Source organism: Cetorhinus maximus, chromosome 9 (assembly GCF_964194155.1).
Source record: "Cetorhinus maximus chromosome 9, sCetMax3.hap1.1, whole genome shotgun sequence".
NCBI classification, from domain to species: domain Eukaryota; kingdom Metazoa; phylum Chordata; class Chondrichthyes; order Lamniformes; family Cetorhinidae; genus Cetorhinus; species Cetorhinus maximus.
This window is the reverse complement of record NC_135887.1, coordinates 118,723,413-118,741,693: the sequence shown is the minus strand read 5'-3', so window position 1 is coordinate 118,741,693 and position 18,281 is coordinate 118,723,413. Positions and strand designations below refer to the sequence as shown.

The window sequence follows — 18,281 nt, the reverse complement described above, 5'->3', positions numbered from 1 at the left end:
TCTGTCCATCTCCTTCCTTAAATTTATTCAGCGTCCCGGCATCCACTGCACTCTGAGGCAGTGAATTCCACAGATTCACGACCCTTTGAGAAAAGTAATTCCTCCTCATCTCTGATTTAAATCTACCACCCCTTAGCCTAAAACTATGGCCTGTCGTTCTAGAATGCCCCACGAGGGGAAACATCCTCTCCACGTCTACTTTGTCTATCCCCTTTAGCATCTTATATACCTCAACTAGATCTCCTCTCATCCTTCTAAACTCTAGCGAGTATAGGCCTAAACTGCTCAATCTCTCCTCATAAGACAAGCCTTGCATCTCTGGAATCAATCTAGTGAACTTCCTCTGAACCGCCTCCAATGCAACTACATCCTTCCTCAAGTAAGGGGACCAAAACTGTGCACAGTACTCCGAGTGCGGTCTCACCAATGCCTTGTACAGTTGCAACAACACTTTCCTATTTTTATATTCTATTCCTTTAGCAATAAATGCCAAAATTCCATTTGCCTTCCTTATTACCTGCTGTACCTGCATACTAGCTTTCAGCGATTCATGCACGAGGACACCCAGATCCCTCTGCACTGAAGCATTCTGAAGTTTCCCTCCATTTAAATAATAAGTCACCTTTTTATTCTTCTGACCAAAATGGATAACCTCACACTTATCCACGTTAAACTCCATCTGCCAAACTTTGGCCCATTCACCTAACCTGTCCATTTGTAAATTTCTTATTTCTTCATTGCAACTTACTTTCCTACCTATTTTGGTGTCATCTGCAAATTTAGCTATAGTACCTTCTATCCCTGAATCCAAGTCATTAATATAGATTGTAAATAGTTGGGGCCCAAGAACCGAATCCTGTGGCACCCCACTAGTTACAGCTTGCCATCCAGAAAAAGACCCATTTATCCCGACTCTCTGCTTTCTGTTGGTTAGCCAATCCTCTATCCAAGCTAATATATTACCCCTAACTCCGTGTGATCTTATCTTGTCTATTAATCTTTTGTGCGGCACCTTATCAAAGGCCTTCTGGAAGTCCAGATATACTACATTTACAGGATCCCCATTATCCACTTTGCTTGTCACATCCTCAAAGAACTCGAGCAAATTAGTCAAACACGATTTACTCTTCATAAAACCATGCTGACTCTGATAGATTGCATTTTGACTTTCCAAATGCACCATTACTACTTCCTTAATAATGGATTCCAACAGTTTCCCAATGACAGACGTTAAACTAACTGGTCTATAGTTTCCTACTTTCTGCCTCCCCCCTTTGTTGAATAAGGGTGTTATATTAGCATTTTTCCAATCCACTGGAACCTTTCCAGAATCCAGGGAATTTTGGAATATTATTGCCAATGCATCCACTATCTCTGCTGCCGCTTCCTTTAAGACCCTGGGGAATTGTTACCCTTTAATCCCAACAGTTTGCTCAGTACTTTTTCTCTAGTTATGGTGATTCTTCTAAGTTCCTCCTTCTCTATACCCTCTGCATGACCTGTTACTATTGGGGTGGTACTAGTGTCCTCCACCGTGAAAACTGAGGCAAAATATTTTCATTCAAAAATTTGCATGATGAATGATCTTGAACTATTTCCATCTCATGCATCATCATGCATTCTGTTGCTAAGACTGCCACCTTCCACCACCTGAGAGGTTAGGATCTGGAATGCACAGCCTGATTCAATCATGGCTTTCAGAAAGCAATTGGGTAAGCACCTGAAGGGAATCATTTTTTGCATGCAAAGGCATCCAAGATCTCGCCCCATCCCAGTTCAGTGACACTTTTAACTTTATGGAATTTTTGTACTATTTTTAATAAATTAAAAACAGTGTTTGCATACTTTTTTTTCTCCTTTGTATTGAAGGAGCAAAAGGTGCAGCTGCAGACTGTAGCTAAGGATAATCAGCTCAGTCAACTGAGTGAAGTGGAGAAACGCTTTGCAGCTATTAGTCGCCATTGTGGGTTAGTCAAACAGGCTCATGAGAAACTAGAACAGAATGGTGAGTAAAACGTAAACTTACACACACTACTTTTTTATGTAGCTCAATTAATACAATAAAAATATCGTGACACATTTTGAGATCAGTTAGAATGTAAAAGTTAGGAATGTATAAAGGCAAGTCAGTCCATCCTGAATACTTGAGGGTAAAATTTCCACTGATGCAGTGTGTTAAAATGGGAGTTAAATTATTTCCCTTTTTTTGGTAGCACAACTTCAAGGAGAATCAACGTTATTCTCAGCTTCTTGGAAGCTTGGCCATATTAGGGTGCACTAAAAGTAACAAACAACTCTGTGAGCAATCCAAAAAGTACTGCAAGAAAGTATCACAGTTCACAGTATAACTGCAGAACCAGTCTGAATAATGTATAATGGTCCAATCAAGCGGTTTTGGGCAAATAGACAGAGGACACAGCAGGCGTAAGCTTAGAAAAAGCAGTGACAACTTGCAACCCACACAATGTGATGGCATGGAGCTCATTTTATTTTTTCATAATTATGGTATATCCATTTGTGCCACTCAGTAAATTACTGTGATTGGACCCGTTCCCTAAAGTAGCTTTAGTACTTTAGCCCAAGTGGATCAAATATCCTGCTGGAATTATAATACGAAGGGAAGTAATAAAGTTTGTTGAGAACAATTAAGCCAGTCAAAAAAAAATCTCGAAATATGCGCATGAGAAAGATCGAAGACTTATTGTCATTATTCAGTTGCTAACCGCTGACAATTACAAAGCACTGAACTCTGAAACATTCTGTAGCCAAGGTACTATACATTCAGAGAAGTTATCCCAGTGCCTGTAAACATTACTGTTGCCTGAAATGCCTCATCACTGACATCTATTCTCTTCTTTGAAAGCAAGTTGTTTGCATTGCAGAGAAAAGTTACTTTTAACAGAGACCGCCTAGCCAAATGGGTAGTCAGGTACAGCAAGTCCAACTTCTTACTCCATTCAAGGAGGTTATAATGCAGTTCATTGGTTGAATGTGCGCGGCATGGGTGATGCACAAGTTGAAGAAGATACACCTGGTTTATACAGTTATAATCATCTGCAAAAGCGTTTTAGTAGGTGCAAAACAGTGATTGTTGTGCCTTATGAAATATGCTGTATATTGTGTACGCATGAACTTATTAACGATACACAAGTACTTAAAATGTCTACTTCAGGAGGAGCAAACTAGGCTCTCCAAACAAAAAGTCTCACCACAGCATTTGGTGTCACCGCAACATGAACTAGGCACCGGCCTAGAGGATATAAGCCTAGGTTTCCTAATGTAACATTTAATTGGCAGAAGTGTAGCAGACGTCCTGACCCTGATAAAGCTCCGAACATCAACTCATAAGCATAATTAACAGCAGGCTCATACTGGAAACCTCTCAGTGATTGGGTGGATTTACCTGGGGGAGGAGCAGAAATGGAAATGCCACAATGTGATTTAAAGTCTATTGCAATCTAAAGGGGACTGGCAGTAAATACAACCTGGCAGATGAGGTAAAAAGTCATACCAACCATAATACTTGCAGGAAGGAGAGCGTGATGCTGAGATGGAAGTCACTGGCTGTCCCTCGATTCAAGGATGATATCTACTCTGGGTCATGAGTTTCTGCCATGGGTCTTCAGGTGACTGAACATGCTGATTCTCAGCCTGCATATCTGTGGGCACATGGGGCAGGACATCTCACGAGGTATTGGGACCTGGAGTGCAGGATTTGCTTCTTTTTTTTCCCTTCCCTGCCTCATCATTAAGACATTGTGACTCAAAGCATTATGCAACCTTGATGGATAAGTTGTCACCATTCTGAATGATTGGTAGCAAGCTCTTGCCAGTCATTAATGCAATGCTGCCACTCTTCAAGGAGAGCTTCAGTGTGTCTTTGAAGAATTTTCTTTGTCCTTCCCTGGAACAATGCCATTTGAGAGTTGAGAAAACAGGACACGGCAGAAGATTGTTTTCGGCCACCTGCATGCAGTGTCATTCCATTGAAGTTGATTTTGCAGATGTTTTTCCAGAATGCTTGTGAAGCTGGCTTAAAGAAGGACAATAGTGTTTGTTCAATGGTCCTCCCATTGAATCTGTAGGATGAAGCAGAGGTGTTGCTGATAGAATTTCTCCAGTACTCTTGTGGTGCTGATACACAGTTCAGGTCTTACTGCAGTATGGGAGTGTAGTGATGACAACTGCTGTATACACTATTGTTACGGTCGGTCTGGGAGGAGAACGCAGTTTCTCTAGCCCCACCACTCTACAGGTTGCACCATAAGTGTAAATCTTTAATTCATTCACCAAAATGGTCAATTGTTTACCTTTGCTACTGCTAGACTCAGAATAGAAGAGACTTTAACCAGGCTTCTTTCAATAAACTCAGAATAATTGATTTATTATGAAAAACTTCCCTTTTTGAAACAAGTTGCAAAATGGTTAACATACAATTTATAATCTGGAAGTTTTACCCCTTTTAAAATCCCAACACACACACACACACACACACCAACTAAGGTCTCTGCAGAGATTGGGGAAGGGAACACTTTATGAAAAAGCATAAAGTTGGAAAAGGGCTTGATGCTATCGATTTGGTGTCCCCGCGTGCGAAGACAGATTGCTGATCACAGTAGTTGTCTGGAAGCCCTTTCTGTCATTAACTCTCGCTTGTCGCAGCTTGGCAGGCTTTCAAATACAGACGAGTTGTACTGAGATGAGAATTTTCTGGCTGAAGGTGAACATCCACTCTAGACTGTAGGAAATACAGGGAGAGATGGAGGGAGAGGGAGGGAGAAAGGGAGATTTCCCAAGATACACACTTGAGTTCAAAAAATTTAAACGATAATATATTGGGAAATGTAGATGTACAAAGGGACCTGGGTGCCCTTGTACACCAGCCAATGAAAGTAAACAGGCAGATGCAGCAAGCAATTAGGAAGGCAAATGGCATGTTGGCCTTCGATGCAAAAGGATTTGAGTTCAGAAGTAGGGATGTCTTACTGCAGTTATACAAGGCCTTGGTGAGACTACAGCTGGAGTATTGTGTGCAGTTTTGGTCTCCCTACCTAAGAAAGGATATACTTGCCATAGAGGGAGTGCAGCAAAGGTTCACTAGGCTGATACTGGGGATGGCAGGACTGTCGTATGAGGAGAGATTGGTTTGACTGGGCCTGTATTCACTAGAGTTTAGAAGAATAAAAGGGGATCTGATTGAAACGTATAAAATTCTAACAGGGCTAGGCAGACTAGGTGCAGGGAGGATGCAGGGAGGATGTTTCCCCCCCTGGTTGGGGAGTCTAGAACCAGGGGCCACAGTCTCAGGATATGGGGCAGGCCGTTTAGTACTGAGATGAGGAAAAATTTCCTCACTCAGGGGGTGGTCAACCTGTGGAATTCTCTACCATAGAAGGCTGTGGAGGCCGGGTCACTGAGTATGATCGAGAAAGAAATTGATAATTTTTTGGATATTCGGGCCATCAGAGGGTATGGAGAGAAAGCGGGAATATGGCGTTGAGATAGAGGATCGGCCAAGATCATATTGAATGGCGGAGTAGGCTCGAAGGGCTGAACGGCCTACACCTGCTCGTAGTTTCTATTGTTTCTAAAACAAGTTCAGACAAAACTTCTCCCAGGCCAGGTGTTTTCAGCCAATCAGCAGGAGTCCACAGCCTGGCAACAGCAGTTTTTAAAATTTTAACTCAAGTAAACAAAATAATTCACAAAAATAAAAATACCTGGAAAAACTCAGCAGGTCTGGCAGCATCTGCGGAGGGGAACACAGTTAACGTTTCGAGTTCTGTTGAAGAGTCATATGGACTCGAAACGTTAACTGTGTTCCCCTCCACAGATGCTGCCAGACCTGCTGAGTTTTTCCAGGTATTTTTAGTTTTGTTTTGGATTTCCAGCATTCGCAGTTTTTTGCTTTTATTTTTTTAAAAAATAATTCATCATCTCAGCTGTCTTGCTGGTCATTTAGCTGAAGTCATGTGATTTCTTGGAAAAAGCAGCTTGCTCACAGACCAAATTGAACTTGTAACTATTTAAAAAAAAAACTCAGGAAAGTACCCAAATAATTCAATGAGGAGAATTTTCCCTATGTCGGGCAGGGTGTGCAGGAGTGGGCGCAGGCAGCCACGGACCCAATCACCGCTGGCGATTGGGACCCCGCCACCATTTTACATGGGCGGGCCAATTAAGGCCCGCCCAGCGTGTTTGGTGACGCCCGGGGACGGTGGGAGTGGGTAGGTGGAAGCAGATCGGCAATCGCTGCCAGGTTGAATGGCGACCCGGTGGCCTGTTTAAAGGTCAAGCTGCAGCCGCTCAAAGGCTGCTGTACATGGCCAGAGGTCGGGGCCAAGGCACATCGAGGCTAGCCATACAGGAGGGTAGGGCGGGTGGTCACTGTGCGCCCAGGTTTTCAGACGAGTGCCTTGCTGCCCTCCTCGAGGAACTGGCAGCACGGTGGGAGGTGCCCGTCCCTGAGGATAGGAGGAGAAGAATACCCCACTTGACCAAGCATGTGCGGGAGGAGGTAGCAGATGTCGTGAGCTCCCATGATGTGGTGTGGTGCTCATGGACCCAATGCCGCAAGCGCTTCAACGACCTGCTGCGCACGGGAAGGGTGAGTCGTATGTTGGCATTGTTCACTTCACCCATCATGTAAGTTTCTCCCCGGCTGGCGTCCCACCCATATCTGAGTGGCCTGAGTGCAATGAATCGTTGACGGCATGTGTCCTTAGCTGGGCAGCCCAACAGATATTCCCTATGCATTCGTCAGCCTGAGAGGGTTGTGATGAGATTGGTTCTGCGCCCGCAACTTGTGGTGGACTGACACCCACACGACTGTGGTGGGGACAATGTGGAGGATCTGCACCCAGGCGCACTGCTCGAACTCCTGGCCATGTCGAAGTCAGGGTGATGACATGGTGGGAGGGGATGTTCAAGGTGGTGTGGCACAGATGGATCTGCTGCCCTCTGCAGTCCATGTCATTGTGCCTCCTTGCAACAGCAGGTACAACTGTGTGCTCCCAACTGTGATGAAGGCAGCATGTGGCCGGGGGGTGTGAGGGACACACCAGGCATATTTGTGTGAGTGCTGGCCAACAGCGGGGGAAGGATGCACTGCACCCCAGCAATGGGCAACTGGGCTTGGGGTGGGCCGACCGCCAGGAGATTGACGGTACAAGTATCACTTGTCAATGCTATTTTTTCATTTCCAGGAGAAGAATTCTCATTACAACGCCAAGTGGCTGAGGACTGGCGGTGGGCCAGGCCAGGTTTTGCTGCTTAGCCGCTTTGAGCAGGGGGCCCTCGACCTGGAGAGGCGCCATGCGCCCAGGTCCACTGGGGCTGGAGAGGCTGGGGCTCCACGGGCAGGTATGTATGGACAGCACTCATGTCACCAATAGTCTCCCAACATCTATGGCAGTGCTGATTGTTGAGTGCGTGATGAAACCAACATGGCTTGCCCATTGCATGTGGAATGATGAGCGCATGATGATCCGGGGGACAGGCATATACATGGATATTGCCCGCAGGCTAACTGATCAAGTGTCCTTACTCTTCCTTTCAGCATCATCGGCGCACGGCCAGGACATGGAGCACCAGGGGCCCCCTCTGACACCTGAGGGGGCATGAAGTTGCACCATTAGAGGCATCACACCATCTCTGCCAGGCAGGCACCAGCACAGATACTGGCATCTCGGTGGGCATCATATCTTTGGCTAGTGTCCCGGGTCACAGCAGTGAGGGCACTTCACAATCGCTGGAGGAGCTGGCGGAGGCAGGGAGTGCTGTTGGCGCCCGCAGTCGGAGGACTGCAGGGGCCCAGGCACATGCTCAGCCTGTCATTGATGATGAGCCTCTGGAGTCATCAGCGATGCAGACAACTGATGAGATGCGGCCGGGTGTGCGGGACCATCTGGTGGAGATACATGAGGCTGTGCTTGGCTTGGTGTCAGTGATGGAGGAGTCAACGCGGATCGTAACCGATGCATTGAGCCTCATGGCTGAGCGCCAAGCTTCCTCCATGGAGAGAGTGGCGACTCTCATGGAGAGGCAGCCCCAGGGACAGGATCAGGGGTTCCTAGGGTTGCGCTCGGACCTGCAATCCCTCACAGGGGCATTGACCTCATGTGGTCAGTGCCCGTGTGAGCGGTGGTTTGGGCACCAGGTATCTCACCTCGGTGCCCATCCATCTACGGTGAGCAGGGAGGGCCAAACAGACCTCACGTTGGCGGAGCAGCTGCCTGTCGTCTCTGCTAGCGCCTCTCAGGGCGCTCCGGATGAGGGCGGCAGCTCTTCCACCCCTCTGCTAGTGACCGCGGCACCCAATGAGACTGTGATGACTGGGGATATGCCAGTTGTGGAGCTGGCAGCTCCCTCCCAGGCGGGGCCAGCACAGGCTTGACAGGCCGGAGGACGTCCGCCAAAGTCATCGAGGCCAACAGGGCATCAGAGAGAGCAGGCTGTCTCAGATGCCTGTGCCAGCGAGGGGGCACCACAAGATGTAGCACCCAAAAACGTAAAATGAAAGCACCTTAGGCACACCTCGGGTTCATCACTGGTGGTTTTTTGTTGGCCCCTCTATGAGTTCCTTCTGATTGTGTGTGAAGTGCAACACCATTTTATTTCTGTTATGTCAAGAGACTTTTGTTACAGCATTAAATTTATGTCATCTAAAATGGTTGGGGGTGCCTCTTTTCTTGGGCAGGTGTATGGATTCCTGAGATTTGATGAGTGATTTGTGTGTCATTTACATTTATTGACTGGACCCATCTGTCTATCCAGACAGATTTTGCACTAAAGTCTCCAGGATGGAGGCTACAGGCCAGGCTTGTGTTAGAGATCCATATGTACTGTGCTAGCTAAAGGTTCCTTGGATTAGAGCATCCCGGGTGTCCCTGCCTCCCTAGAGTATGCCCGGGTCAGCGTGTACCCCCTCATCATTTCCCTGTGTGTTCTCATCCTCGGACTCACTGCTGGACTCATTGGGCAGAATTTTGCTGTCGGCAAGCAGGGGGCGGGGCCCGCTTGCCGACGCGTAAAATGACGCAGGATGATGTTGGGCGGAACCCCCGACGTCATCCCGCCCCATTTAAATTTTCAGGAAGGTGGGGGCTCAGCAAAATCAGCTGTGGGCCCGCCGACCTGTCAATGGTCAATTGAGGCCATTGACAGGATCATTTAAACAATTAAAGGACCTGCCCGACCAATCTTAAGGTTGGTGGGCAGGCCAGGAGCCCCGGCGGCAAATAGAGAAAACATGAAACCTCATCCACCGGCGGGATGAGGTTTCATGCAGGGTTTTTAAAAATTTAATAAAGTTATAGTGTAAATTATAAACATGTCCCATCTCATGTGACATTGTCATGAGGGGGACATGTTAAGGAATTTTTTTTTCTATTTTTAATCTTTTTCAAAGTGGAAGCGATCTCCCTGAGGCTGCACTATGCCTCAGGGAGATGTGCGCTCTTTCGTGCGCATGCGTGAGGAGGAATCCCTCCCCACCCACACAGGAAGCGCATAGCGCTTCCCGCTGGACATCACGCTGGGTGGGCCTTAATTGGCCCGCCCACGTAAAATGGCGGTGCGGCCTGCTTCTCCGGCGTGGATTGACTCCCCGCCCTCCGGAGATTGGGTCGGGCCCGCCCACCCGACAGGCAGAAAATTCTGCCCATTGTGTTCAGCTGCAACCACTCCGTCTACATCTTCTTCATCCACAGCATCTCCCCTTTGCAGCGCAAGATTGTGGAGAGAGCAGCATGCAACGACTATCAGCAACACTCGATCTGGGAGGTACTGCAGTACGCCCCTGGAACGGTCCAGGCATCTGAAGCACATTTTGAGAAGACTGATGGCTCTCTCCAACACAGCCCTTGTGGAGGTGTGACTTCTATTATACCGCTGCTCAGCTTCTGTTCTTGGATGGCGGAGAGGCGTCATGAGCCACCTTCTAAGGGGATAGCCCTTGTCACCCAGCAGCCAACCATCCACCCGGGCTGGAGCACTGAAGAGCCCTGGAACCTGGAAGTGTCTGAGGAAGTAGGCATCGTGGGAGCTACCTGGGTACCTTGCGCAGACTTGTAGAATCAGCATCCTGTGATCACACACTCTCTGCACGTTCATGGAATGTTGATGAAGGCACCGGGCTCACCTGCTGGCACCTTGATGGCCACATGTGTGCAGTTGATTGCAGCCTGGACGCGGGGGAAGCCAGCAATGGCCGCGAAGTCTCTGGCTCGCTCTTTCTGGCTGGCCTTGTCCCAGCGGTAGTGGATGAAGGTCAATGCATGCCTGATTTGTTACCTGCTTGACGCAAGTGTGGACAGCTGGTTGGGAGACAATGCAAAGATCACCCACCGACCCCTGGAAAGAGCCAAAGGCATAGAAGTTGATGGCAGCTGTGACCTTTAGAGCCACGGGCATGGTTAGCTGAGACCTATCTGACAGATAGAGTTGACTGTCTCCCTTGACAGACTGAGCCTCCTTCGGCATTGCACCTCAGACATATTGAGATAGGTGCTTCGCCGCCTGTATACCCTGGCAGCAGGATAGTGCCATCTTCTGCGGCCCCTTGCGCCTTGGACTACCTGTTGGCCCTGCACCCCTTGTGCTTGTGCCTGTCCTCCCAAAGGTGGCTCCCCTGCAGGCTGAATGTGTACTCCTGGCCTCCTCCCCCTTCTAGCCCTCCCTTCCTCCTCAGATGAGGTGCCTGCAGTGGAGAGATCACCTCCCATTCCCAGGCTCAGGGAGGCTTCCTGAAACCCACAGGCCCCAAAACAAATCCTCACAGAAAAGTGCTGACTTGAAGGTTATGAGTCCAGTCCAAACAGCTGCTATGTGTTTGCAACTTTTCCACTTCACACAGGCAAGTTTCACTAACTTCTGAGCAGTTACTTTAAAATGTCTGGATTTGCGAACCCACTGAGCTCTCTTCTCCCACCCGTGGATGAGCCTCATACAAATTCCTGATACCCGTCTGTCCGTTGCGCCCGTGCGACGAGCTGAAGATCGCACGGGCGCTTTAAAACCCAGGTCAATTGGAGCCTCAAGGGCTTTAAGTGGCCCATTAATTAATGGCGGTCGCGCAATGGACATCATCGTGCGCCCGCCCACCGAAATATCACGATGGCGCGCGGCAACGTCGGGATGTGCGCCCGACGTCACCGCGCGTCATTTTACGCGTCGGCTGTGGGTCCCGCTCCCCACACGCCAACGGAAAAATTCTGCCCAATGTTCTTAAAAGTGTATAGTTCTTGCAGATATGGATCCCTAACACTACCCTCAGTGTTTCTTCCAAGTGATGTTCAACATGGAGGGTACTGATTCATCAGCTGAAGGGGGCTGGTGGGTGATATTCAGCAGGAGTTTTTCTTGCCCATATTTGACCTGATGCCATGTGATGTTTTTGGGACGAGAGTCAATGTTGAGAATTCCCAGGGCCACTGCTTCCCAACGGTATACCACTGTGCTGAATTATCGGGTGGGTCTGTCCTGCTGATGGGACAGAACATGCCCAGGAATGGTGATGGAGAGGTCTGGGACATTGGCTGTAAGGTATGGTTTGGTAAGTATGACGGTGTCAGATCTTTGCTTAACCAATTGAATAATTGGGAGACAGCCCTCCCAATTTTGGCATAACCCTCCCCAGACCTTAGTTAGGAAGACATTGACGGGTCAGCTGGGAAGTGTGTGCTGTTGTTGTTTCAGGTGCCTAGGGCAGCCCATCCAGTTTTATTCATTTTTTCATTCCACCAGGGGTGTGATGAGATTTGAATTCAGAGCATTATTCTAAGCCAGTTAGCAGTCCAGTAACATTACCACCACACCACCATTTTCCCACTGGCTCTCAGTGGACAGAGAATCTATATATCAATTAAGGATCCACTCCTGTGAAAATCTGAACTTTAATCAGTTTCCCACCGGAGGTGGGAATCAGCATCTTATAGCATGTGATTATATTCATTGGTTGGTGAAAGAAGGATTGGGCTTTCGGTGGATGAGTGTATTGATGTGCAATGCAGTAACAGCAACAGAGTCAGATTATACAGGTAAACAGCTACAGAGAACTTTGATTTACAGACTGGAAAATTTTATAAGGAAGTGATTTTGCTTCATGTGCTGAATTTTAAGCAACAATTAACGACATCATTAAAATTGCAAATGATTGTGTGAAGTGCTTATTTGAAGCACCAATAGCAATTTCTAGCCTTATAATGTTTCTATATCTTATCCTGATGTTATTTTTTGAATGCTTGGTGCTTGCACAGTGCATGCTCAGAATAGTATGTTTCTTTTTTTATCTTTTTAAACAATAGATTTAATATCTTCAGCTGTTATGGCTGAAAATGCTGCCTATGCTCTGTAGCTACTAAAATTAGATGTTCATCCTTGTGATTATGGTATTATGATTTTTTAATTCCAAATTTATGTTTAAAATGGATATTAATGCTCTGTTTTGTATATGTTTGGCTTACTAGGGTAAGGTTTATCCCTAGAACAGCCAACATGGAAATACAGAACTAGATTTTGTGTTGAATTGTAATTTTAAAAAATGATTTCCAGTGATAAGTGATAAAGAGCTTGGTTTCTGAACATTTGTGTAGAAGATGTCTGGCTTGTTTGGATATAGTAAATATTTTAAAATGCTCCATTTTCAGAATCAGTATTTACACTAATACTGTGATAATTTGGTCTAAAACAAAGACATGTAAAGAAAAGGTGCCACGGTTAAGAGAATTATTTTCGTACCTTTATTTCTTTGTAGTATTAGTAGAATTTTGTGCCACAGTGTAGATTGTGGTAATATTTCAAAGAGCTAGCCACTTGTGATAACTGCAAATTTCACAAAACCTATGACCCAGATTTTTGCTAACGGGTTGGGTGCACAGAGACAGAAGGAATTCCCAGCTCTGCAAACTCCACCTTTAAAAATGACCATCTGCAGTTTGGATTTTCATTCCGGGGGGCGGGCTGGATTAGAAGTCGAGCTGTTGCCCCTGGAACAAGAGTGGGGGGCAGATGGGTGGAAGGCCTGCCTCCATGCTCCAGCACTATGGTGAAATAAATAAAAAAATAAATAAAAAACATACACCCGGCTCTCATCCTTCACCTTCCCAACACATTCCCTATGTCACATCCATACAAATGTATGCCCCCTCATGCCTCCACCCACTGACCCATGGTCCCTATTCCCACTATGCCAACTCATGCCCCTCTAGCCTCCTCCGATGGTCCCTCATACCCACCTATGTCCCCCACATCCCCATAGCACTTTATAGCCTCTATGACAACTTAATATTAACTCATGCCAACCCATGCCCCACCCACCAATCTTTGCTCTTATCCCCTCCATGCCAACTCACCTAGTACCCTTTGACAATTCCTTGACAGATTTGACAGATCCTTGACAGCTCTTTGACAGTTTTGATAGTTCTTTGACAGCTGGACAGTTCTTTGACAGCTTCATAGTTCTTTGACAGTTTATTGCCAGCTTGACAATTCCAATGAGTGTGTGTGTAAAAAGTGCATAATTATGTTCAATTTTAACAATTCCAAAGGGTGCCTTACCTCTCCCATAGGGTGCCTTACCTCTTCCAAAGTTGGCCTGGGACTATATCCAAAGGGATATCTTACCTCTCCAAAGAGGTGCACTGGCCATCCAAACCAATCCACCAAGTTCAAACCTCCTCTTATCTGTTCTAATCTGCACACTTCAGGTTTCACACTCCTGGGCTACCAAAATCCCACTTCAGTGCAAACAGTGATTTAAGTGGCCCAACTCCTCTCCCGCCACTGTGAAAATAGGAAGTGCCGTGTTTGGGGGTGAGACTTAGAATTTCTAGCCATTTCCAGGACTTTTGTCACAACAGAGAGCCTCTCCGTTGTGGCAAAAATCTGGGCCTTTGTATTTGCCGCATAAGGTACTGCAAATGAGCAGAGCAAGTGATTACATTATCATAATGGGCATCAGGACATAACAATAGCAGAGACTAAGGAGGAAGAACATTATGGGGAGCATTTTCTCCCCGTCGGGGAGGCTGGGTGGGAGTGGGCGCGCAGCCGATTGCTGCCCGTGATCGGCTGTGAGCCGCCATTTTACATGGGTAGGCCAATTAAGGCCCGCCCAGCATGACCCGTATCTGGAAGCCCTGAGTGCTCCCTGTGTGGATAGGGGGAGTAGGCTCAATCGGGGCCAGCGCTCTTTCACGCATGTGCGTGAAAGAGCGCAGAAATCTCCCTAAGGCACAGAGCTGCCTCAGGGAGATTAGTTTGATTTTTAAAAATTTAAATAAAGAAAGAAAAAAATTTTAAGACATGTCTCCTCATGTGACAGTGTCGCATGAGCTGGACATGTCTATGAATTTTATTAAAAATTTTTATTGAAGTTTAAAAACCTTCATGAAACCTCATCTCATCCCCGTGGATGAGATTTCATGAAAAATGCGAAGGCCGCCTGGGCTCTTCGCCTGCCCGCCAACCTTAAGGTTGAACAGGCAGCTATGTTAATTACTTAAATTGATATTTAAATGGCCTTAACCGCAGAACTGAAGATCTGAATGACGCGCGATGACGTTGGGACACACGCCCGACGTCACCGCACGTCATTTTATGCGTTGGCGAACGGGGCCAGCCCCCGCACGCCGACCCGAAGATTCTGGCCTATGATTTCTTAACAGGCAGGACGATGGAAATGTCATGCAAAGCCAGTGGACAGTTCTGTTCATATAATTTTAGATACCTGTTCTGATGCTTTGTTTAATTTATCCTTTGCAAGGGGGGATGGTTCGGAGTTGAACTTCATGGACATCCATTGGGAAATTACATGGCAGTGTAGAGTCAATGAGAGTGAAATACAACTGGTCCATGGAAGGAACAGTTCTGATGGGTAAACTGCTTTTCCCTGTTCCATATTTTTGTCTAATTTTCAGTCACAATTAGTCAGTGGAATGAAAAGTCAAATACACATCAATCAAAAAAAGTCAACAAACATTAGTAAGGAAGTGCTTTATACGCTACAAGTTTACTCTGCATAACTTCCCAAAAAAAAAAGCACACTTACTGAATGGATATGTGTGCAAGAAGCACGTGGAGTAGTATCATCGGGGGTGGGGTTAGCTCAGTTGGTTAGCCATTTAGCGTGTGGTTCAGATTAATGCCAACAGCACTGGGCTCAAACCTGTTCAACTGAGATAGACTTGAGGTCAGGCCCTTGCCCCACCTAATAAAAGATACGGCATATGCATAGCCGTGGTTCAGGCAGAGAACTCATGATGATGAATATCATTAGGTGCCAAATAAAGAAAGGGGCAAATAAGACTGAACAAACTAAAAACTGTTGCACTTTGATCCAGGACAGTGAGCAGACACCATGCTCAAAAGTCCACTTAATTATGAACCAGGCTTAGAAGAGAAAAAGCTTGTTACGCGTACATTCAGAAGCTACACTTCTTTGAATGATGAATGCTACTGAAGAAATAATCAGAGAATAAATGTGGCAGATAGAAAACCACTTGTCTTTTGTTGCTGCAACTTATTAGAACTTCCAAGGAGTGACAATCAGTCGGATTGCCACTCTACTCTTTTTTTACTTACCTTAGTTGGTAGCTGCACATTTTGCAATCGACCTTCAGACTTGGGCCCCGTGAGAATTGTGCAGCGCAGTGGGTTCCCAAGGCGTCCAGTGCAGGGCAGCAGCGTCGGATGAAGTGAAGCCATGCCACTTTTTTACAGCATTTAGTTGCTGTAAAGCAGGTAAGTTAATAGTCCTAGCCAGTTTGAGAAGCCAAGGAGAAGGTAAGTGTGTAAGATAAGTTGGTAGGATGGGGTTGATGGGGGGCGGTGTGGTAGCAGGGGGGTGGGTGTAGGATGGGTCGGGGGTTGGGTGGTCATTTGCGGGGGGAATTGGGTGGTAGGTCAAGGGTTGGGGTTGGAAGGGTAGTTGGAGTGTAGATTGGGAGTGCGGGTTGGTCAGGGATGTGGGGGTGGTAGTTGGGGCGGGTGGGGAGGTCCGTCGGGGGTAGGGAGATAGTCGGGGTGTCATGGGAGGTGGGGGGAGGGCAGGCGAGTGTCAGTACTATTGTTACCCAGGAGTTAGAAGCAGTTTTAATTCCTATTTAAATCGGAGTATCGCATGGTTCCTGGTGCAAGATAATTGCCCATCGGAAGCTTGAATCTCCTGGGCAATTCCAATGCATTTCCTGAATGGGGACTTCCCCAGTGCATCTTCTGGGGTACCTCTCGACACCGCCCCCCCGGAGATCAGAAGTTCTGGGCCATTGTGCGTGAAAAATTCATAATTGACTCGTTATTACAGGCAGAAAGCTACAACATCAATAATAATTTTGAGCATCTTGCTACTTGCAAGTTCTGCCAATAATTTTTTTATTCCTCTAGAGATACACTCTCGGTAGTTCATGCTACCTGAGCCATTCAAGACTTAATTCACTGATGCTGCTGCCTCAGCATATCTTTTGCTGATACCCTCATCCATGTCTTTGTTTCCTCTAAACTTGACTATTGCAATGCTGTCCTGGCCAACCTCGAATCTTCTGTGCTTCAAACTTGAGCATATCCAAAATTTTGCTGCCTATACTTCAGCAAATAATCTCCAGGGTCCTACCTTCGGGCAGAGAACTCAAGAAGAAGAGAATGTGCAGTTATGAACACAAGTGTCTGAAGACCCTTTCTGAATTTTGTGCAGGGGATGTTGTTACTTTTATTAAGAACAGGTTGAAGAATGGGTTAGTATAATCAAATGGCATTTTATTTGGATGCAATTTAGATAGCTGTGGAAAAAATATCAATTTATTAAGCCTTTATAACGAATGTCCATAATGAAAATATATTTACAAATGAACTTTTGACACAAAATTATATATTTCAGATTATCTTGTGACACTTTATGTCAAAAGTAATTTTCAGAAGACATTTTTTGTGTTTTTTTCACAGTAGAGGAAGCAACAAGGTTGAACAAAAAACTAATGACAGTGAATAAAAATCAGGAGAATGATGTACATGACCTGAAACAGGTATTTCAGAAACCACAAGGAAGGATCAGTAATTTGCACCTTGAACTCTTGGAACGCAATGGAGTAAAAATTCCTCTGGTTGTATTTTAAATGTTTTTGTGGAGATTTCTTCTGTTCAGTATTACTGATGTTGAAAATGAATTAGTTTAGAATGTGGTTATGGTTTTGCAATAAATAGCTGCCAGAGGAAATCTTCACAAGTGATTTACAATGTCTACAAATAATGATTGAGGAATTTTTGCAGTGATAACATTCTTGAAGTAAGAGGCAATGATAAAGTTACTCTTTTTTTGAATTTAGGCAGTGCTATGGCAACTAGAAAATTGAACTGTAGTTCTGTACATTTTCATTCACCTTTCTAAGAACTTCCCTCGTTTACAGACTTTTACAGTGTGATTTATTTTCTTCTTTTTGATTTCTGTTTCCTTGTTCACTGACTGAAATGTTCTGTCACTTGATCTCTCTGGTACTGCTGTAAATTAGCCACTAGTTGGCAAGCGAGAGTAACAAGGAGCTTGTTGTATGAGGAATCACTGGGGAGGACCTGCACCCCTTCCACTATGGCACGGTGTGTCAGTGTAGTATCGTATCAAGCCACTATATATGCATATGTAGAATATATTGTGGCTGTTGCACAATAAACTCTGCAAGGCTCAAAGGATTCCAGCAACATATAATGTAAAATAATAACCTATATCTAATTGTTTTAAATTGCCTACAGTTGCTTTATATATTGTTCTTGCCCTGTGAATCGGGTGTCGATATTTCACAGGAGCATTTTCATAAAAGTTGCTTTTAGAGCACTGGTTAACGTTATAGTAAATTGTCTAGAACGCTGAATTAAAAAGATGAAACAGCAGCAGAAAATTCTGAAAACTTGCATCAGGTCAGGCAGCATCTCTGAAGACCACAAGCAAGTTTAAAGTTTTGGTTGTAACACTTCGTCAGGAGTGAGAAGATGAAAACTGGACAAGCATTTAAATAGAATTAGACTGGAATGGTGAAGAAGGAAAAACACAGGAGAAGGTGTATCAGTAATTGACCTGAAGTCTGTGAAGGACAAAAGCAGGAGATGGTTAGAAGGCTGAGATAGCTACATGATGGGAACAGGGGTGGACTGGCTCTTCCGAAAACTCACTGGATTCTTTGTGAATGTCCAAGAAAGAGGGGATGGAAGGGGATGATGCTTCCTCTCCCCTATGATCAAAGTTTTCATGGTATTGTTACAATTCCCGTGAGAGAACCATAAACCAAAATACCAAA

General features: G+C 45.8%; 1 protein-coding gene across 1 annotated transcript in view; it reads left to right on the top strand.

Moving 5' to 3' along the window:
* ccdc73 (coiled-coil domain containing 73) overlaps positions 1–18,281 on the top strand; it is a 78,318-nt gene that overhangs the window by 9,877 nt on the left and 50,160 nt on the right. Inside the window, exons 6-7 of the mRNA XM_078549615.1 lie at positions 1,870–2,005; positions 16,939–17,018. Of these exons, the coding sequence (XP_078405741.1) occupies positions 1,870–2,005; positions 16,939–17,018 (216 nt within the window). The remainder of the gene's footprint in view (positions 1–1,869; positions 2,006–16,938; positions 17,019–18,281) is intronic.